This window comes from Xiphophorus hellerii, chromosome 3 (genome assembly GCF_003331165.1).
Source record: "Xiphophorus hellerii strain 12219 chromosome 3, Xiphophorus_hellerii-4.1, whole genome shotgun sequence".
In the NCBI taxonomy this organism is placed as follows: Eukaryota; Metazoa; Chordata; class Actinopteri; order Cyprinodontiformes; family Poeciliidae; genus Xiphophorus; species Xiphophorus hellerii.
In genome coordinates, this window is record NC_045674.1 from 20,849,919 (window position 1) to 20,873,238 (window position 23,320).

Consider the following 23,320-nt stretch of genomic DNA (forward strand, 5'->3'; position numbering starts at 1 on the left):
AATAGTTAAAATGGAAATCAAGGACAAGAAAAAAGGTTCAAACTCCCACCCATAAGATCTTTTTCCGCCTCCTCTTTTAAAAGGTCACCCTACAACACCAATCCCTCAGACATGAACCGATACGCCTGCTGAGCCCATCTTTAAGCATTTCTGCTTAAGTTTCTGACCTTTGTCAGACATGTGCCTCCATGTGAAACAGCATGCAACCTGTACTCCAAGCAAGATGGAAAAAGAAGGAAAGCGAGAAAGAGTGTGAGGACAACAAAAGCAACAGAGGGAAGAAACTGGACAAAAGTGAAGGGTAGAACAAAATAAACACAAAAATTGCTCTGCAGAAAACTGAAACAAAGAAACTGAGTGAAAGGAGGATGAGAGAGTAGAAAAATATGGTGTTCTTGAAAAAAGTAGGAAAATTATTTAAATTGCTGAAGAAAATGGCAGGAGAGAGCGACTGCATAGAGAAGTGTCAGTAAAAACCATCATAGCTCCTCAGTTCCATCCTCTTCTGCTGCTTCAGAATTGCAGCCATTTTTCATGCTTTCCCTGAAATTTATGGAGGCCGGCAGGATCATAAACACTGCTTGGAATTTTGTGACTTTGAGTATGAAAAGCCTTTAAAACCCCTAAACAACTTTACAGCTGCTGCAATATGGCTTCTGGGAGTCGTTGAGAAACCTGAGAAGAATAAAAGCAGAGAGTAAAGTCGCTGTGGGGCCACGAACACGACTGAGCTGCTAACAAAAGAAGACATGAAATACATAAACCCATTAAAAAAGGGCATTTCTGTGAGTTTCGAAGTGAGTGCACATTGTTAATCCGTCTTTTGAACTTAACAGTGTGTGCATTGCTCTCATGGCCTGATTCTTGCATATTGACCCCTTTCTTATAGATATATTTGCCACGATTCTTACTTTGAATATTTAATCAGTCTTAATAATTAGACAACCTGTTGAAATTCTGCATTTGCTTTGTCCTTATCTGGCTTCTGTGTGATTTTTTTTTTTTAAATCCAGGTATGAATTGGGGGGCTGACTAAGTCTTTCTGCATGACTGTCTTATCTGTCTAGTGTGCAAGGAAGCCAAGGCTGACCTGGCGTTTTTGGTTGACGGCTCTTGGTCCATTGGAGACGACAACTTCATGAAGATCACACGTTTTCTCTACAGCACTATGGGTTCACTGGATCTGATTGGACCAGATGGCACCCAGGTTTGTCACTAATGCTTTGGATTTTTATTTTTTTTGTGTGTGTGATGCTCATACAAGTCAAATAGTGAAATATTTAAATATTCAGACATTTGACATATTCAAAAAATATTCAAAGGTGGGAAAGCTCAAGATGTCCTGACTTTTTTTGAGAATGACCAAAGTGGGCTGGACTACTGCAGATATGAGTATAAATAGAGAGACGGCTCAGACATGAGTAGAGAAGGTTGAAGGATGTAATAAAGGATGGTACAGAATTGCAGTCCCAGCACTTATTATTTACATTAAAATTTTGAATAATTTGATAAATTGTTTTATGAGTCGCAGTTTTCCCTCCAAAACTATTTCTTTCCAACATTTAATGTAAAGCAGATGCTCGAAAAGAACCAGGGATTTTATATTGTGACAACAAAATTAGGGAGCGAAGCTCATCTTTCAGAGTATGTTAACTCTGCAAAAACAAGTTTGCAGCAATTTAGAAGTTTTCCATGTAGATTGTTAAGCCCTCCAAATCATTAAATGGCTTGAGGTAATTGTTCTATTGTGGTGGAATTTCTGTATTTGAACATGAAATGAACATTTCCTCATAAACTGGCTATTAGATCATTAAACGTTATTCTTTTCTTCTTTTTGTTTTGCTTTTTACGTTTGAGCTTTTAGACCTTTGTTTTATTGGGAAAGTGCTAATTCTGGCATGAGTCTACATGGCATGGAAGCTGTTCTTTACCCAATTTTCATTTGTTACTCCCCTGAGAAACCTGCTTGTCTGCAGCCCTTTATCTACTTAAAAGTTTAGGAACGTGAGAAGGAACTTTATTCCCCTAGTGAGTCAATCTTTACTTTCTGGAGCGACCTACAAGTTGCTGAGCTGCATTCATTGCTCATTTTCTGCCACTGTGTTCTTTGCCAGGAAACATTACTTCTTGTGCATAAATGGTGGTTTTAATAAGTTAAATATGCATGAATTAAAAGCTGGAATAAGCATCAAGTGGTTCGAGCAGGGAAGGAGGCATTTCTCTGACTCATCCTGCCACAGTTTTACCATTAGGCTGATCAATAGCAATGCCAGGCTTTAACTCCTTCCAGTGTAAAACTGATTTATTTTGGCCTCTTTCCTCCGTGGCCTCCATGATGTCAGCAGACTTCAGCTGCTTCATTTGTCACACTATATAGGTGCTTGCTAAACCTTTTTGTTTCATTTGTGTAATGTCTGCTGTTAAACAGTTTGCTGCCTTTGCTGTTCCCCAAAACCGCCGAGCAGTGGGATACTGACAGCAAGCCACTGGCTGTAATGTGAGAAAGTTGGCTGCCCTGTAAAGAGGCAGTGGGCCCATAAATGTAATGAGACAAGAGCCACCAGTAGCACCATTACTGGTGTGGATGGATGATGGGGTCCATCACTCTAATAAAAGCCTATTAGATTGATTATATATCAGTATTAGATATCTGAACAAATGCGTCTTTTAAAACTATTCACACCCAGCTGGACTCTTCTACATGTTGTCATGTTGCATCAGAAATGTTGGTGTGTTTTCTTTTTTTTTGTTAGACCAACACAAAGTTGTGAATAGCTGAGAAGTAGAATAATGTATAATTTTTTTTTTTTTTTTTTTGTAATAACAATCTATACAGCAGACTTTTATATCAGGGAGTCTTGGTTCAGTGCTTTACATTTCAGCGTAAGTCCCTGCCAGGTTTCCACATCTGCCATGTTCTGATCTAAACCATCCCATTGTTCTGTAGCTCTGGCTGGATGCTTGGGTTCATTGTTCTGTCACAAGCTGGACCTCCAGTCTTAAAAATGACTTAGGAAAACAAACCAAGTGTTTAATGTCATCTGGCATATCCAAAGTAAATGCAAATACAGCAGATAAAACTGAAGTGGATGTTAAATCGCTATATTACGACTATAAGAATTTTTGCTTGTTTCAAAGTTTGCTGAACCAAACCTGCACAGACTAAAGTTGGAACTATTTTCAAGTGATAATGTGTTTGGTGTTGATGTGAATTGATGGGGCAGAATGTTATTTTCTGTGAGAATTATTTCTCTAGGTGCAGACAGATAGAAATTAGAAGCTGAGAGCAATATTTTTTCTCTACTCTGAGAACTTATTCGCTGTCTCCGTTTCTGTGCAGGTGGCTGTCGCTCAGTTCAGCGACGACGCGCGGACAGAATTTCTGCTGAGTTCCCACGGTAACAAGGAAGCGCTGCTGGAAGCCATTCAGAAGATCAGATACAAGGGCGGGAACACCAAGACAGGTTAGGAGAAGTTGTCAAGATTACTGTGGTGATGCTCTCACTTTCAAAGGAGAGCACCAAAGCAAACTTGCAGTTTGTCCTACATTAGTCTAAATTTACCTCTGATTTGTGAAAACAGTCCGATAAAATTTTTGTAGATAGTAGTTTCCCCTAGTAAAAAAAATATTTACATTGGGAGAACTTGGAGTCCTCAGGTAGTCCTAAAATATTGATGTTGGAAGTTGGAGCTGAAATCACAATATTCCCACAATGTCTTAAAACTAACTTTACTCCTCCAAGTGAATGTTTTCATACTTTCTGGACCAGTGGGAAGGATCCATTTACACTCCAACCAGTAGCTGGTTCTAGTGTGTAACGACACACTATAGAAACAGCTACTGGATTTCTTTTATCTGGAGTCAGGAAGGAATATTTCCTCAAGACAATCAAGCTTCATATGAAAAACCTGAAATGTTGTAAAATTTGCATGCTTTGGAAAATGTCTATTTCTTCAAGCAGCTCTCCATTATGTTTCCATCTTGCACCCTGACCCACAACTAAATTCATTTTAGTTTTTGGTGGTATTTTTAATGAAATGATGGCAAGGTTAAATAAAAATGGCATAAATTAATACACAAAGTTTAAAAAACTTATTTAAGTATGTGATCATTTAAACAGAACCGAAAGCACAATCAATATACATGTTTAAAAAAACTCTGAAATGTATGTCATGACAATATGTTCAATATTTAATTGAATGTAAAAATAAAATTAAATAAAACATGTTTTTATGTTTTATGGAATCATTGTTAGACTCCTGTGTTGCAGCATATTGTGAATTTATTTATTTTGTCAGCCTTTCGTATCATACTCGATGGGATGATCTGATTGGTTTGCTGTGGAGATGCTATCCATGTTCACCAATGAGCATTTATGCTCCACTTACCAAGCCATAGTGACAGTTTATTATGTCATGATATACTGTTGCATAGGAAATATGAAATAATAAAAGAAATACTAAAATAAATATATATTTGCACCATATAATTAGTGCATTTAATACACTGACATAATAATAAAACTGCAAAATGTTTTTTATGACACATTTGCTACACTTCTATTTTAATTATTACATATATCACTATTTTATTGTCTGTTTATTAGATTCTGGCAGCTCTGAGCTGTTAATCCTGATTTTTTTTCTCTCTTTTGTTTTAACCACACTGCTTCCAAAAAGCATGTAAAATCCATCCAACTAAATGACTTCACTCTACAGCCATGCTACTTACTGCAGGGGGAAAATATATTAATTCCCGGTCAGGATGCATGATGATCACGCCTGTAAAATTGGGGCGGATATTTCTTCTGTACCAGGACATGTGAGATGGTTGTCAATAATTCAGCTGGTTTCTGCTTTTATTAGCAATCCTGGTTGTTAAAAGCACTTTCATTCAGCTGATGTCTGAAATTTGTGCTCAACATCTTTTTCCGTCCTTGAAAATACAGTACCTACATGTTCAAGGCCTCTGCAATATATAGGTAATATTTTTTTCCCTTTACATGCTTCCATCTTCATCTGCCTCTCTTGATTTGTTTTCTTCCTTCTTATCATTTTTCTTTTTCTTTTATTTGGATCCCCATTAGTTGCAGTTCCCTGCATCTACACTTCCTGGGGTCAACACATTCAACATAAACAAATGAAAATACATAACATATACATATATCACATAATAAAAGTACTGTAACTACAGAAGTAAACAAATACAAAATAGAGGACGTAGACCAAAACAAATTAATAAAAACATTCTGCAAAAGGACATTTACTTCAATATTTTGTCTTCAGCTCTGCAAATTCTTTCTCCATTTGCTTACAGCTTAAAAGACGGAAATGGAGCAAGTACTTTAGCTGACAGGACAGTATCCAAACCAAATGTATGCGGAGTACGGCAAAGAAGAAAATGAACCATGATATTTCATCTTCAGACCACAGAGGGGTAAAAGAGAATCAGCCGAGGTTTGGCTAATGCTCAAAGACACAAAATCAATCTTTCTTTCTCTTTGTTTTTGAGCATTACAAAAGCTGAAAGTTATAGAAACTAAATTTTTATCCTTCAGCTTTTTAAATTTACCTCTCTGAAGTTTTTGTTTTATTGTCACTAAATCATAAAGCAGAGCTGTTTGAATAAAAATTTCAAATGCTTTAGAGTTAACTGCAAGAAGATGCAGGGATTCAAAGTAATGTGAAAATGACATTCATAACACTGCTGGTTAGTCTAAGCTTGAAATCTGAAAATTGCTGTTTGTTTGTGCTTAAATTAATAAGGGTTTGCACAGATTTGCAAATGATTCTTTCCCTTTCATCACATTTTGTCACATTACGACCAGAAACCTCAGTGTGTTCCTTTGCAATTTTATATAACAGGCTTGTGAATTTTTACTGGTAAGGTTCACACATATAAAGACTTTTATAGAGATATTTTTGTCCAGTTTTGTTTAATATTTTCTAAAGCTCTGTCAGATTGGATGAAAAACATCTGCTAACATACATTTTCAAGTCTTCCCATAGATTGTGCTAGATTTAGTTCTGAATTTTGATTACGCATTTTTAGAAAGTCGCACTGCATTGTCGCTGTGCGAGTGTTGTTGCCCTGAAGGCGAACCTCAGTCCCTGACTCAAGTCTTTTGAAGCATCTAAATTTTTATGGATCTGGAATTGCTCTATTTAGCCCCTTCCATCTTTCTGTCAAGTCTATTTGTATAGCACATTTCAGAAAAAAAGGCAGTTCAAAGTCCTTCACATGATACAAATGTAAGACAATAAGCAAACTATACAAAAGTTGTGAAAAGTTGCTGTCAAGAGTAGATATAATCAATGGCCACTTATTAATAAAAGGCAACTCTAAAGAAATGGGTTTTTAGCCTAGATTTAAAGGAACTCAGTGTTTGATCTGTTTTGCAGTTTTCTAGAAGTTTATTCCAGATTTATTGTGCATAAAAACTGAATGCTGGTTCTGAACATTTGTCTCTGATTATGTGGGATGTAGATCAGACCAGAACCAGAAGACCTGAGTGGCCCCCATGGTTGATCCAATGACAATATTATTCAATGTATTTTGGTGCTAAGTCATTCTGGGATTTATAAATTAACAGCAGTATGTTAAAGTCTATTGCCTGGGAGTCAGTGGAAGGACTTTGGGCAAGACAACTTTATTTATATAGCACCTTTTAGCCAGAGACATTTAAAAGTGCTTGTACAAAAAAAAAGTTCAAAACAACATACATAGATAAAAAGAAAGGAGAAAAAATCAAGCAGATTAAAAATAGAGTAAATATTAAAATGTAATGAGTCAATAGAATTAAAAAAATTTACGAATAGGCAACTGCAAATAAAAAGGTTTTTAACCTTGTTTTAAATAGCCTCAAGGTAGGGGCAGTCTTACACTGAGCAGGAAGCTTATTCCAGAGTGTTGAGCTCCGACTCTCGTAATAATTAGTAGGTTTGACTCTAATTAAATCAGTCGGGTGATGTGCTCCATCTTTCTGGTTTTAGTGAGAATGTGGGCAGCAGTGTTCTGGTTGAACTGGACTGGTATGTTTATTTGAGCTGTAGAATCCTTTTCTTTTTTTTTGCTCCAACATATTGAAGATCACATTACCAATGTCATAAAATGTAGCCTAAAGAGTCTGTACTGTAATAGTTCAATATTTGGCAGTGACACAAAAGTTATTCTTCGCTAACTTTGTCTATCTAAGACAGACTAAAAGACGAAAGGTCTTTAGTTGTTGAGCTTTTCAAACCTGCTGAAATTAAATTGTAGCTAATAAGGGAACAAACTCTTATCTAATGTGAAATACAATCTTAACTAAACTTGACTCACTGGCATTACATTTAATGCAGCTATATTTTACCATCTTATGATTTCTGCTGGTTTTTGACCCAACACACCGGGTCATAATTTTTCACCCAGCATGTCAAAAATAAAACAACTTCTACTGCAGCAGGATCAATGGTTATTTTTATGTATATGTATTTTAAAAAGTATACATTAACTTTTTGGATAGTTATTGTTTGGTCTTTTAAATGAGTGTATGAAGATCAGAGTACATGACTTTAGATTCTCTATTCAGTTTTTCTTTGATAAAATAAACTAAATTGTCAGATTTTTTGTGCATTTTGTAATGGTATCTCTCTTTGGCAGCAGATACAAATCTGAGAGACACCAAAAAATTTTGTTTTTCTGTAGAAAATGACTGCATTTTGATAAGCAACATCTGAAGACAAACTACCTTGAAAAGTGTTCATTTAGATACTTCCTCATCCTCTCTTTCTCTGTTCTGGTCTTTTCCGTCTGAACCCTCCCCATCAGCCTCCATCGCCCGGCCCCCTGCTCCATCTGATAGCTGCCCTCCTCCCTGTGTTGTCTTCTGTGTCTCTTCATGCCTCGCTAGCTGCTGCATTTCTAGACATGCCTGTCACGATCAGTGTGTAGAAACAGATGTACCGCTCACAGATGTCTGACATCACAACGTTTTACAGGCTGACAGCATTGTCATTTGTCATCACAGACAGCTTCTTGTGGAAGTGGAGAGAGAAAGTTGTGATATAGTCTGAAAGTTTTGCTTGAAGTTCAGGGACAGTAATATATGTGCTGCATACTATTAATCAGTTTATGGTTGTTTATTAAATTTCTGCAACAATTGGAGTTCATTATCATCTGATCCCTACAACTCAAACACATAAATGTCTCTTGCAGGATGATTAACAATAACCCCATTTAAACTGATTATGTAAATAATGATGTACTAAATTGGCACTAAAATTAAAAAACTGCCTGTGTGAGAAGATTACACTTCTCACTTACTGTTTAGTATAATCAATTACTTTTAGTTCCCTTCATGGGGCAAACAGTGAGCTGTCAGGTGAAATACTTCATTTCTGCACATTATTAAAACTGGTACCCTGTCCACTGCTGTGCTGTGGTGAGTTGAAAGCCCTCCCACGTGTAAGATTTATAAAATTTGCTGTGGTGTGTTCACAGAGATGGTCTTTATCAGGGGTGGGTCTGGAAACCTTTTAAAGCCGTCTAGACATTTCATATTGAACGATTAGGTTCATTACCAGGTGATTGGACCTCAAGATGTGCGAACTTTGTGTAATATTCTGGCTTGACGTTAAAGCATACAACACGACATGTTTGTGTTAGTCTCAATTCTCAGTGCTTAGGTCATCAGTTCTCTGACGTTTTCTTGTAAGGTTGATTATAAAAAGCTTTAACTCATTTCTGTGTAATAATTGCTACGCTCGGAAATGTGCCTGATTGAATTGATGAATTAATTATAGTGGAGGAATATGAGGAGCCATCTTTGTAGTTTCCCTAACATTCACTTTATGCTGTCCCTTTTTGATCCTGTGTGAAGTAGCATCAGTATTTACTTGGTACATGTAATATTTTTGTTAAAGTGATGGTGTAAACTATCATAACAGAACAAATCTTGATATCATAGGCATTTTGTCAGGTAATAATATAGAAATGTAAATACGGATTTACATCTATTATAGAACAGGCAAATTTTTTAACCGTTTTTTTCTTCAAGAAAAATTGTTTATCTTTTACGTAATAGAGTAATTTTTTTTTTTAGATTAGAGACTACACCGTTATATAGTAGTTTGTTGGCTTATATTTTTAAAATGTTTTCAGACACTTCCCCTTGAATTGATTCTGAAAACAACGTCACTGAAAAAGGTTCTGCTGTCTGAGGAGGTTATAAAGACATCAAAGCCATAACATGGATTTATTAAAGTAAGCCAACTGTGGTGATGCACTCATGTATGGACTTTCATGGTGGGTTTGATTTAAAAGATGCAATTATGTGAGGGGGCTGGTTCTGATGAAGGGAGTGTCAGCAACTCATTAAAAGAGGAACATAATCAGCAGAGTGAGGAAAACGCCTTTAATATCCAGGTTATACAGTATGATGCACAGAGAGAGCTGTGAATCAGAGATTAACTAGAAAAGGCTGGGGTGTTGTCACAGTAAACCTAAAAAGGACTACAGAGAATCTGCTTGTTTTAAAGTCTTAGGATTGGACTAGTCTGGTTGAACCAAAATCCTCAGAGTTAAAACAACAAGGATTTTCCTCCTGATTCAATTACAGTGTCTTCCACACTTAGTTGTCTTCCTTGTAGAGATGTGTACAACGCTTTCGAATATGATCTGTTATTGCAGCAGCATAATCTCACTCTGAAATGTCTAGAAAATTATATAACTTTTAATTTGAGTGCATTTACTTACTGTAAGGCAGGCAAAGCATTCATTTAAACAAAAAAACACATTTAAATCTGAATGTTTTATTTGTCTTTTGTTTCCTTCTCAGGTCGAGCCATCAAGCATGTGAAGGAATCCATCTTCACACCGGAGGCCGGAGCCAGGAGGGGTGTTCCCAAGGTCCTGGTTGTTCTGACCGATGGACGTTCGCAGGATGATGTCAACAAAGTGTCAAAGGAGATGCAGATGGAGGGTGAGTGCTTCGATTTATCAAGAGTAAAATGGTTGATTACAACAGGAATGATGTCACACCTGAGCTTAGCACATTTGTGGAGGTGCACTCTAACATCCATCCATACATCCACTTTCTAACACTCTTGTCCTTAGTGGGGTCAGGAGGGTTGCTGGTGCCCGTTCCGGGTGAGAGGCGGGGTTCACCCTGGACAGGTCGCCAGTCTGTCGCAGGGCAACACAGAGACATACAGGACAAACAACCATGCACACACACACTCAGACCTAGGGAGAATTTAGAGAGATCAATTAACCTGACAGCCATGTTTTTGGACTGTGGGAGGAAGCCGGAGTACCCAGAGAGAACCCACGCATGCACAGGCAGAACATGCAAACTCCATGCAGAAAGACCCCGGGCCGGGAATCGAACCAGAACCACACTCTAACATGTCTATTAATCATTAATATCGAACAAACTTCCTGTTTAACTCTGTTTCATTATGCTTCTTAAACTATCAGTGATATTTAGTTTAAGTCTGTTTAGTAACTGTGAATTTGTACTTTCTTTTTAATCTTTTATTTCCATTTACTCCAAAATTGTCAGAAGACTTTCTGTTTTATGCCACTTTTAGGCTACATCATCTTTGCAATCGGCTTTGCGGATGCAGACTATGGAGAACTGGTGAATATTGCCAGCAAGCCCAGCGACAGACACGTCTTTTTCGTGGATGATCTGGATGCTGTGAAGAAAATAGAGGAGCAGCTTATTACCTTCGTCTGTGAGGCAGCCACTGCCAGTGAGTAACACCAGCTTATGTTTTAAACACCAACCAAATCCATGAATCTTCAGGGAAATTGGTATTGTCTAGAGTTTATTTAAATGCTGGCTGATGATGGTCATAAACTCTTTGTTTTTCAGCTTGTCCATCTGTTCTGATGAGCGGCAACACACTGGCAGGTAAGAGATTTGATCAAATGAGCAACACACACGACGCATAGACTGACAAAGGTTCATTCCCCATTAAGCAAACGGTGATAATGATGGCGCAGACGAGACAGTTGATAATTATGTAGGTAATAATCTCACTGAGAAAAACTAACTGTGATTTTCATGATTCTGCTTCAGGTTTCAAAATGATGGAGAAGTTTGGCCTGGTGGAGAAGGAGTACAGCACCCTACCTGGAGTTTCTCTGGAGCCTGGTTCGTTTAACAGCTTCCCCTGCTACAGGTTACACCGCGACGCCCTGGTGTTACAGCCCACCAAGTGAGCAAAAGCATGTCCCCCCCGAGATATCAAATGCACTCTGTGTAACACATGGTAGAGCAAATGAAGACTAAAATATGGCGCTTTTTAGTCTGCCCAAATATTTTCTAGCCACTTTAAAGCTAAAGCTAATATTGGTTAAGGTTGCTCTTGGGGAAAATGCTATTTTTTTTTTAAGATACAGTGTCTTTCAAAACAGTGTAAGATCTTTTTATATGGTGTGAGATAGTATTTTATGGTCTTATGAAACCAAAGTTAAATTTTAAGCTGCAGATAAATGTAATTCTAACACAAAAAAAACCCGTCATGCCCACATTGTTGGCAGCATCATGACCCGAAGTTTCTTTTCTACAGATGGAACTGTTTTTTGTTTTTTTGTTGTTTTTTTTAAGATGGAGGAAAATATGAACAGGGCCGTCAGTCATGATCTAAAACCTTCAGACATCTGATGGGATGATGAAGATAAAAAATGGATTTTATTTTTCTCCATCAGAATAAGAAGTTAACGTTTTAGAGTGACAAAGTCAGAGAGCAGAACTAAATTTGACGAAGTTTGATCTGATAGATTGAATTTTGGTTGCAAGACCGAAGTTCTTGCAGTCTTGCAAGATGGTTGCAAGACAAAGGAGATGGATATTTCCAAGACTCGGTGTGGGATGGTAATAGATTATTTCCAAATTATAAATTTTTTAAATTTGCGTCCACATTATTTTATTTACTGATCAATGGGACACTGTGTGGTCAGAATAGATGCCCCATAAATCAGCAAATAAAATAATCCGGATGTACTCTTACATCAGTGGTGACTTACGATATTTATTGTACTCTTGCAGTTTTCTTTCCTATGAAGAAGTTTTAATATCAATAATAATAGTATTTCAAACGATTCAGTGGGGTTTACAAAAGCGTTTGGTTTGACAGCATTTTCGAAAATGTAGGAATGTAATAAAAAAAATAACTTGCTTAAATGAATTTCTCATAAATTTAATGTGTTTTGCTTTACCATTTTAAAACACAGCTCTTAATGCAGCACAGAAAGGTACTACATTCAAATAAATGCATAAAAACTGATGTTGTTGCTAGTTACCACCAGGGAGCATTTATCTAGAGCCTCCTTGCATGAAAATAGAAATCCTTTGTGTAGCAAAGGTAATTGGAAGCTTTTAATGGCTTCATTTGAGCTCCTGTAATGTATTTCTTTCTGTGATGTTGTCATTGTAGGAGCTTTTTTTCCAGTTTGTGCTGTCAACAGGCTGTAATTGTACCTTCTTGTTGTGTGATTGCTCTATTTTTTTAAAACTGTCCACAATGAACAGTTTGGAAAGTTTAGGGTGGCATTAAAAAACCTCATGCTCAGAGGCAGTTATTCAAAACACGGTGGGTTCTTTGATCAGTCTGTCTGAAGCTGTAGAGAGCGCTCCACCAGCCGCTGCAGCAGCTGAAGCGAGTCAAAATGCACTTGTAAAAGACTTCCAGAGGCTATGTTGGTCTAAGACACGGCTAAGCCTGCTGTTTTTCTCTGTTTGTCTGCTCCACAGGTACCTTCACCCTGAAGGTTTGCCATCTGACTACACCATTTCTATGATGCTCCGTTTGCTCCCTGAGACCCCGCAGGAGCCCTTTGCTTTGTGGGAAATCCTCAACAAAGACAATGAGCCGATGGTGGGCCTAATCCTCGACAGTGAGTCTGAGTCGCTGAAAGTTTTTTGGTTTTCTTTTTTCTTTCCTTTAGTTTTCCTGCTTCCCTTCAAGTAAGCCAAGGAAGTTCACAATTTTGGAAGCAAAACTACAGAAACATGGCTGAGAGTATTGCTTTTAATCCCATCAAATGTTCTTGGCCTTTATCTAGAGCAGTGCAGTAAGCAGTAAGTAAACTCAGCCTTCAAGTGCTACTGTCCTGTACATTTTAGAAGTGTCCAATCTCCAATACTGCTGAGTTGATGGCTGAAAGTTTTATGGAGGATCTGGTAATGAGTCTTCTCATTCGATTCAGCCATATTGAGCAAAGGGAACATCAAACTCCTGCAGGACACCGACCATCAAGGACTGGCATCGGACATACCTGATCTAAGCATTTTGTTTCTCCAAATAATTGCACCTCTTAAATCTGACTGAATAATATTCATTCAGTTGTAAATTGGATTGAACTCATAGCTCACATTGCAACTCTTGTCTCCAAATTACTGCAGTACAAACAAAGAGAAAGTGCTTCAGGAAGCATTTTATTTTGCTTGTGATATTTATAAAAATGGTATCATTGAAATGGTTTGTTTTTCAAAAACAGCATAGCTGAGTTGAATCCAAAAAAAGTTAATTCTGTCTGCAAACGTGAACTTCCTCTAACCTCATCCCACATTCACTCCGCCTGCATTCAGGCTCTGGGAAGACTCTGACATTCTTCAACCACGACTACAGAGGAGACTTCCAGACTGTCACATTCGAAGGACCAGAAATCAAAAAGGTTTTTCACGGCAGCTTCCACAAGGTGTGTGTTGCGTACAAGTGTCTTAAACCATTTCGTTTAAAGTGTGAATGTAGCCTGAAGTAAAAATGGGCCCTGAATAACTTTCTATATCCCTTTAATGTTTCTACTTTGTCATGTTATGCAAACTTCAATGTGTTTGATCAGGATTTTATTTGAAGTATTAAAGCCGCTGAAGGAAAAGGATAAAAGAATCTTTTTCAGAAATGTTTCACAAATAAAAACTGTCACTTGACCTTTTAATATAACAACCTTTGGTAAAAGTGTTATCAATTACAGCTGTTCTTTCACAGGTTTTCCAGAAAACATTAATGAACAAAAACCATCATTATATCCGAAGGAAACACCAGACTGGTCAGGGATAGAGCAGTTGAGAAGGTTATGCAGGTTTAGGTTATAAAACAAGCTTTTATGATAGCCATTATCTGAGTGTGACACAAGTGTAGGTATAATTTAGAACATGATTGTCAAGCCGAGGGCCAGAAGGAGAGCGTTTGTCAGAAAAAACAGCGAAAAGGTCTCTTCAGACCCATAACTCAGCAGGGAGAATCTGTTAGCAGAAAACCATCAGACATATTTGATATTATCCACGGGTCATGTAAGGGACAGAGGGAAACAATTGTGAGAGAAAACCTGTTATAATGCAAAAAACTACAGACTGGGCAGTGGGTCGCCTTCCAAAAGGATAATGACCCCAAAAATGCCGCCAGAGCTGCAGAGGAATATTTTTTCCTGATCCTCATTGTCTTTTGTCGTGGAAAAAAAACAACTATTTCCAAGCACTGTTCAGGTAAAATCACTCAATCAGGTTTATTCATGAATTGCGCACAATGCAGAGAGCTCATAGGACAATCAATAATGAAGCAAGTCTGAACGGAAAGCTCTGCCAGGCAGAGACAACACATGAGTTTTTACACAAAGGGATAAGGGATCCAAAGCATGGGAATCAGACTGGTTCCCATGCAGCTGGGGAAAACAACGTCCAACCTTGTGCATGTAACCCAAATAGCTTTAACTTGGTGGGAATATACAGGAAGTTAGAATAAACATATAGCAATACAACTAGCAGGTGTGACCTTACTGTAATTTTTCCACATCACTTTAATTGTATAATTTATTGATCTATTTGTCTTCTTACTTCAATAATTTCACGTTTTTATTAAGCAGTTAACCAATTTTATCCACAGTACAGCACTTTTTGTTCCACCTATCTGTATGCAAAATGCTCTACAATTGCAGATGATTGATTGAATGATGGGTTACAATCCAGACCCGAATCAATAAATTGAGATTCTGTGGCAAAACTTGGAAAATGGAATTTCTCAGGCTCTTCCGTCTGATCTGACTGGTGTAATTTGTAAAGAAAAGTTCAGAATTCAGAAGAGCTGACTGAGACATCCTCATCCTCCAAAAGACCTGCAGCTGTAATCGTAGCTAAATGTGGTTCTGTACAGTACAGTTCTGAAAAGTTTCATGATTTCAGATTTTTAATTGTGAAAAAAAATTAAACCAAGTAACTTTTTAGCTCGACAGTTTAAGCACTACTTTGTGTTGGCGTGTCATAAAAAATCCCAATAAACTGTATGACGTTTGTGGTGCAAATTATAAAAAAACTATAAAATCGTATGAATACTTTTGCAAGTCCATGTGAAAGTTAATAAAGACCAATTTCATAATACACTTGCAGATGAACCTTTCGACTGCTGCACAGAAACTGTGCTGAATAGAGGGGAGCTGGTGGAGCTGGACTGTAGGTTACAGGCAGCTGTGAAGCACAAAAACAGGAAGATCCCACGAGTATTTGGATGTTTTTGAAGTTGTACATTTAGGCTGTGGAGATTTCAGAGCCTCGTGGGCTGAGAATTGTTCTCTTTTTTTATCAGCACTGTTTTAGAGAGTTTGAACCTCCAACTAAAGAGCCCATCTCCCTTCTCACAGTCTGTCTTTACTGATTTATTCATATTTTAACTTTTGTTTATGATTGAACCACACACAGGAGAATTTGAGAAAACGAGATCTCTTTTCTCTTTCTAATTTAGCTCAGCCCCGGTGGGTATAGTATTAAGCTGAATTGTTTTTCATGTAGATATTTTAATGAAGTTTATTTTTATGTAAATTGTGTGGTATTACACTGAATAGCAGCACCAAAGTCCAGCGGGATTTCTGTTGCAGAAAAACTTTTATTCCCATTTATGAGAAACACTTAAAAATAAAAATGATAACATAAACAATAATGCAGGTGTGGAATAATAGTCCTGATCCACAGACTCAATGAATGACCAATGCAGACTGCAAAACTCTGATCAACCCCATTAAGATGAAGTATTTCTAACTGGTCAGTTCTAAGAGACTTGTTAGGATTTGGAAAATAAAGCATTCTTCTTCTTTAAGGATTAGCCGGTTTGTACTGTCACTACTTAAAGTATATTTTTTTGCTAAAAACAACCTCACAACCACCCACCAGCCTCCAGTTTTCCATTCCTTATCTCAAAATGTGCGGGAGTAGCTGTCCATCATTCAGTCTTTTGCCTTTGTTGGCGAACATGGCAATGTTCAGAGCAGGAACAGATGCAGAGGACTGCCAGACCAAAGGAAGTGTTTGCTTCTATTTAGACAGGATGACAAGTGAATAAGAGGAATCTTCGTGAGCATGAGCTTGTTTGTGTGGCCTTTAGAAAAGGATTACCATATGAAGACGCCATGCGTTAAAGCAGGAAACCCAGTAGGATCTGTCAAAGCTTACTGAGGCGCACAGACAGGCTGACAAACCCCAGGGGGGAGAGACAGAAAACAGAAACAGGTAAAAGCAGAGAACAGAGGAATAAATAGAAATGACTCTGAGTTTTAGTTGCAAAGAAAAATATAGTTGTAAAAAACGGAGACACAAAGGGGAGAAGAGAAACTTGTCTTTGCTGTAACTCGCACATTGCTCAGAGCCATAATATTCTCCAGAGGCATGTGAAGGCTATTTTTGTACATGCCCACATGATTAAACATTAAAAAGTCATGTGTGCTAAAACTCTTTTTGGGAACTACAAATCATCATTCTAGAGCTTTAACTAACTATTTGGGGTTTTCTAGCTCTCAGTCACTTACAGCCTCTCATGATGTAGTTAAAAATATGCTGTGTATTCGTATACTAATATCTTAAAATCATATACAGCACTTAAAGACATTATGTAAAATCACAGCAGTGGGCATCAATCAGTAGGAAGTTAGCTGTAATAAGTGACAGTAATCGTTTAACAGCCTTGATCTGGATTCTGATCCATTATTATTAATGAGTGGGATTAAGTTTCAATCTGATTCTAATTTCTGATCCAGTGAAATTATGTGTGTGTTTTTTCCCTCTTATTCCAGATTGTTGTCACTTGTAATCATTCCCTATTTTTTTCAATACCCATCTTCAGGAGACCACATATTTAGGGGTGAACTTTGACTAGGTCATTCACTCCTCCTTAAAGACAAAAAAATCACATCTATTTTAAGGTCCAGTTTTTTGGTAGACATCTGAAAAATTATGGGTGAAAACTTTCATTCAGTCAGGCTTTATATTTTGATTTAGCTCAACGAAAACCCCAGTTGCACTTTTGATAGAGGAACACCAGCTCACGCTGTTGCCAGGACGATGTTGTTCTGTGGGTTTGTTTGGACCGTGATGTTATTTGCCAGAAATAACTTTTAAACCATGGTTTTTAGCTATGGTTTTTGCTCAATAACATAAAAGACCAGATGTCAAGAAAATGCTGCTGGTACAGCTGAACTTAATTTTTCTTCTAATTAAATTCACAATAACGGATGGCAGGTGTGAACCCGGGGAGACTGAATGTTGAAACTGAATCAAGAATGTATGCGTTTAAGTTAAGAAACCAGGTGCTTTTTTTCACATCTTTTTACTTAATTGGGTTTCAGTTAAATTGACAAATGCGTGTGAATTAATAGCCACTGTAAGTTACATTGCTTTATTGATGACTAGAAGAAAAGCACATCCAGGAAGTGGTAAGCTTCCTGTCCTTTTACGAGAGAAAAAAAGGTTAATAAATTAAAATATTAAACATTTGCTTTTACTTCCTGCTGCTGTTGGCAAGATCATTTTGATTTTATAAAACTGAAATGTGCAAACAAAACATTTTTCATTTAGCATGAAGGCTAGAGTCACATGGAGGACAATGCTGAAACACAGAACGACGGACATGCACATACCACATGGTGCTGCTTGTATACCATCGACATTTCCCTGCCCTGCACTCATTCCCTCACCACTAATATTAACCTTAACTGAATGCCACTAAATATCAGCTAAATGTCTGCACCATGGAGAATTTTCATTATGCTTTATTTCACAAAAGCTCAGCACATATTATGCCCGGTGAAGTATCCAGACCGAAGGACACAAAAGTCACTTTAAAAAACGATGTTCACACCTCAGCAGAGGACTGCATTCTGGCTCTCACATCTGAACTTTGTCTCCATATTATCTGCAAATAACATTCATTTATGCACCTTTGATATAGGGGGTCTGTGCATGTTTTGCTGAAGATGAGCAAGAGCATAGAGGTTATGAGAAAAAAAAACATAATCGGGAAATGCACAGACGCTAATGGTTTAGGTTATTACTGTCCTTCACCAGAATGCCGCTTTCTTTCCTCATTAACTGTACAGACATCTGCTTGTGATGGTTCATGGATCTGGCAGCACTTTTCTCTTGAGTAGGCAGTTTTAGCTCACAGACTTCCAGAGCTCAGGGTGGATTGGGTTATTTGTTTGCTCATTGCAGATACTTTTGGAAAGTATTTATCTAAAAGGGGAAAAAACACAGGCACAGAGGAGTTTATGGTCAGGGTGATTATTGAGCTCATTTGCTGATACACTCTCTGGGAATATTTCCATACTGTGGAGTCCAACTTTAGTCTGGCACATCAAGCCAGCTTTGGCCTAAAATCACACTGGCAGTACCTTTTTTCTTGACTGCATGTATTTGACTGGTAATATAAACCCAAAAGTTGACAACTGAATAATAAGAATAAATGGTGAAAAACTTCTGGAAAAATTTAATTGTTCAATTTGGTGTGTGAGATCATTTATTTTTGATGGTTAGGTTATACACAGAACCAAAAAGATGCACAGTAGTAATGAAACATCAACAAGGGGAATTTAAAGAATTTTCTAATTCAAAACAAAGAAAAGAGCAGCATTTCTACTTTAAAGATCATGAAATAATTTTATTTTGAAAGCAAAACCTAATCCTGCTTTCATGCAGGTTCCTGAGAAATTTAGATCACAAAATTGGACTAATTTATGCAAAAACTTTTACTTGAAAGCTTCTTAGAAGATTAATTTTGAAAGGTAAACATAATCCCTTATTAGGCACCAATTAAGTAACAATGTTATGGTATCCATTTTGTAGTAATATCATTTATGAAATAGTGAAGGGTTTATTTTCAAGGGTATTTCTGAATGTCCAGCAACCTTTTCAAGTTACGGGACACTTAGTAAAAGTGTCCTTGATTTCCACTAGCTTAACGCTGTGTTTAGTTAGATTGCTTCAACACATTTAGATTTAAGCAGAATTAAGGATAATTTCACAACTTGCTCATTGTTGTCTTACTCTGATGTCTGGCAATTAGGAAATGTCTATCACACCTGGTTTTCTGACCCTGTTCTTGCTCTGCCACTCAGCTCCATGTAACCATCAGCAAGACATCGGTGAAGGTGGTGTTAGACTGCTCTGTGGTCGGGGAGAAGTCCATCAGAGCGGCTGGGAATATCACCACAGACGGAGTCGAGGTCCTGGGGAAAATGGTTCGGTCCAGAGCCAAAAGAGACAGCTCTGCTCCGGTTAGTACTGATTAATGTATATCTGTAGACAAAAAAATATGTTAGGATGGTGGGGAAAAAAAGTGTCTTGGAGTCCACTCTTCACATTTTACAGAGAGAAATAAGACAAAATATTAATTTGTGAAAAATATGTTGTGCTTGCTGTCCACCCCCTCCATCTTCCAAGAGGGTATGAAGAGGGTGTGAAAAATGTGTGAAGAATTACTCCCAGGAAAGATGGCAACCATAAATACCTTGTAGTGAGTCAATCAGTGGGAGCTCATTTTATTTATGGCAAGTAGAAATTTGCAAATTGTCACAAATGTATGAAAAAAGTGGTTTTGGGCACCAGAATGTGAGATATCCTGCTGGAAATACAAAGTGCTATCATGGAACTATTATTAGGTGTTTACTTGCAATGCAGGTTTTATTTATTCTGTTTTCAAAATATCTAATCTCAAACTTATCATTATCATTAATATAATAGTAATAATCACTATTGTCATCATTATTATTATTATTATTAATTAATAATTATTGATCATGACTTTATCATGTTGAGAAGAGGCTTCTTCAGATATAAATTGAGTAAATAACCCAAATCTGAAAGTGTAGGTCCCAGATAAAAGATGAAGTGCAGATTATAGAGAGGGGGGTTTACTAAAGACGATGACACACAAAATGCCTACAATAGTATCCATAACATGAACTCTTTCACATTTTGCCTCAACCAATTTTATTTGAAAATGTTTCCCCTTGCTACTTTCACCATTGATTTTTTTTTTTAGAAGTAATAATCCCACTGAGATTTTAATTTTATTTTTTCACCAAGACAGCATCTAATCATTTTAAAATTGTGAAAAACGACATAAGTTCACATAAAAAAAATCTTGAAGTGTGCATTATATTCAGCAGGCAATGAGTTTCTGCTCTGTAGAAACTCATTTCACTCTATTCACAGCTGTAGGTCTCTTAGATTATTACAATCTTTAAATATCTGGGGATATTTAAAGATATCTTAAAATATCTAACATTTAATCAAAGTTAGCTCAGGCTTACTTTGATTAAAGGGAGAGCATTTTTGAAAATCTGATTATGAACAGATTCTCAGTTGGATTTAAGTCTTGACTCGTGTGTATTCTGAACCATTCCCTGGTAGCTCTGATGTTTGGGTGGCTTGTCTCCTGGAAGGTGACTTCACCCCATTTCAAGTCTTTCTATGTCCTCCAGCAGTTTTAGTTCCAGGATTTCTCTGTACTTAGCACCATCCATTTTCCCATGAACATCTTGTTTGTCTGAGCTACAACTTAGTCTTTTCATAGATGGTGTGTTCAGGATGACACAAAGAGTTTATTTCCACCAACAACTTGTTCAATTAAAAAAAAAAGTTAAGATGTATTCTCATGTGACCACAGCACTTTTTGTATGCTTTTTTTCTCTGTAATTTGTCTGTAAAAAACTGAACAAGACGTCCATGCGCTTTCATTCAAAAATTGGCAGAACACTCTGTGGTCCATAAATCTTGATTCAATGTCCTTAGGTCAGCTAACAGCTGTCCTATAGATTTTCCTACATGAGCTTTGGATCTCTGTAGGTCTTTCAGAGTCGCTATGGGCCTCTTGGCTGCTGCTTTAATTAATACTTATTTCAGGTAGTCTGCTGGTTAGTCCTTTATCTGCAAAATAAAACTCTACAAATTTACAACAGATCCACAAAAAATAGGCAAAATATTTTGTTGTGATAAGAACATATGAGACTAACTTAAGATTGCAAATTGATTAATTCAGCCATGTCTGTCTACTTTCAGCAATGGGTTTACCATTGTTCCATGATATGTTCAAAATGCAAATTTTTCTTAACCTAAACCAATGGTAACTTTTTAAATGTTTGTCAGTAGCTTGATCCCTGTGTACTTTGACTTTCATGATAATGTTTGATCACTATCAAAGTTTCATAGAATAGCTAGATATGTATTGAACTCAAATTGCACACAAGTGGGCTCTTCTGGATTTTGTTCTGGATTTTATTTAGGGGTATCAAAGTAAAGTGACTGAATTTTCATGTATAGTTTTCCCTTCACTCCACCACTAGAGCTACTTTGTGTTGGTTTTTCACATACAATCTCAATAAAATATATTTAATGGGATTGTAACATGACAAAAATAAACATGTACCAAGTTCCCAAAGGGATTACAGATATTCTTGGCTCATTTTAATCTAAAACCCATTATAATGGTACATAGTGATGACCCAAACTAAGACAATTACACCAAAATCAGCTCTTTAATCTACAGCAGGGGTCTCAAACTCCAGTCCTCAAGGGCTGCAGTCCTACAGTTTTTAGATGTGCCACAGGTACAAAACACTGGAATGAAATGACTTAATTACCTCCTCCTTGTGTAGATCAGTTCTCCAGAGCCTTAATGACCTAATTATTCTGTTCAGGTGTGCTGCAGCAGAGGCACATTTAAAAGTTGCAGAACTGCGGCCCTTGAGGACTGGAGTTTGAGACCCCTGATCTACAGCAACTAACAAAAACAGCAGATACTGGGGCAAAGTTACTTTAAATGTATTTCTTTTTTTAATAATGCTGATGTTTTTTTTACCATATTTGAACTAAATTGGAAAATTTCAACCCGTTTACTTTTCCAATTCTAGTAATGAATACCGCTGTTGCTTTACTCTGCGTCATGGTCCTGGCAGATAACATTTTGTATTATAGATAAGGATTGTTTAAATAAAACAGTTTTCTGAAAGAAAAACGCATTTCCATCCAAGTCTGTTGTCATGTATCAAAGCCTTTCATGTCTCTTCTAGAATATATTTAAACTTTAAAGATAAAACTATCCCAGCCTGGTTAATCCAAGGTGGGACTTTCCACAGCATCACTTTCTTTTATTACTACTTTTTAATGTCAACTTTTATTATAATATAAACTCCTTTTCAGCTTGAACACTGTGTAATAGCCATCAGCTGGGTCACATTTGTTTCCGAGACCTGATGGCTTTTAATGTCTTTGTTCTGGAGAGTGTCTCTTCTGAATATTTTCTCCATTAAACACAGTTTATGCCAAATAAAAGTGCATCTGATGCAATGAAATATGCATAACTGCAATGAAATAATATGCAGTGAATGAAATAATCATATCTTGCCTATCAAGCCAGATTTTACTCTGTATCTGTCCTGTAGTATTGCTCTATTTTGAAATGTTTTATTTGCGGTAGTAATAAAAACGGTTGGGTGTGTGTGTTTACAGTTTCAGCTGCAGATGTTTGACATCATCTGCAGCACGTCCTGGGCCAGCAGAGATAAGTGCTGTGAGCTGCCAGCTTTGGTAAGAAACAGAAGGATATCAGCCACGCTTTAAAACGTTTCTTTTTTATTTCCGTCTTTCTTGTGCAAGAGATTTATTAGCTGTCTGAAACTGACACAAATAATACGTGGGGTGATTGCTATTATGATCAAACTTTGACTCTCTAGATTCATTCAGTGACTAACCTAAGAACATCGACAATTAACAGCCTCGTCTTTTGGCATGCACACAAATGTTAATTTATTTTTCTGAATGTCAAGAATAATTTGCCAAAATTTTAGAGTTGTGCACTTTGATTCAGACCAAAATTCAATAAAACTTTACTCATCCCTCAAAAAGCAGCTGTTTCAATAACGTCTTGATCCCTGAGGGTGGAGTGTTATATATCATTAAATATTACATTTTATCAAATATAAAAAAGTTTTATGGTTGATTTCCAATCTCCATTTTATTGTGTTGCTTTGGTCTGTCAATCCTGATTTTAGCCAATTAGGATTTCTCTT

General features: G+C 37.0%; 1 protein-coding gene across 3 annotated transcripts in view; it reads left to right on the forward strand.

Moving 5' to 3' along the window:
* The window catches only part of LOC116717697 (collagen alpha-1(XIV) chain-like), a 125,847-nt gene that overhangs the window by 70,568 nt on the left and 31,959 nt on the right, over positions 1 to 23,320 (forward strand). For all 3 annotated transcript variants that reach the window (XM_032559246.1, XM_032559248.1, XM_032559247.1), the window contains 10 exons: positions 1,068 to 1,207; positions 3,341 to 3,464; positions 9,819 to 9,962; positions 10,573 to 10,737; positions 10,860 to 10,898; positions 11,067 to 11,205; positions 12,744 to 12,886; positions 13,581 to 13,690; positions 19,367 to 19,525; positions 22,761 to 22,838. In XM_032559246.1, the coding sequence (XP_032415137.1) occupies positions 1,068 to 1,207; positions 3,341 to 3,464; positions 9,819 to 9,962; positions 10,573 to 10,737; positions 10,860 to 10,898; positions 11,067 to 11,205; positions 12,744 to 12,886; positions 13,581 to 13,690; positions 19,367 to 19,525; positions 22,761 to 22,838 (1,241 nt within the window). The remainder of the gene's footprint in view (positions 1 to 1,067; positions 1,208 to 3,340; positions 3,465 to 9,818; positions 9,963 to 10,572; positions 10,738 to 10,859; positions 10,899 to 11,066; positions 11,206 to 12,743; positions 12,887 to 13,580; positions 13,691 to 19,366; positions 19,526 to 22,760; positions 22,839 to 23,320) is intronic.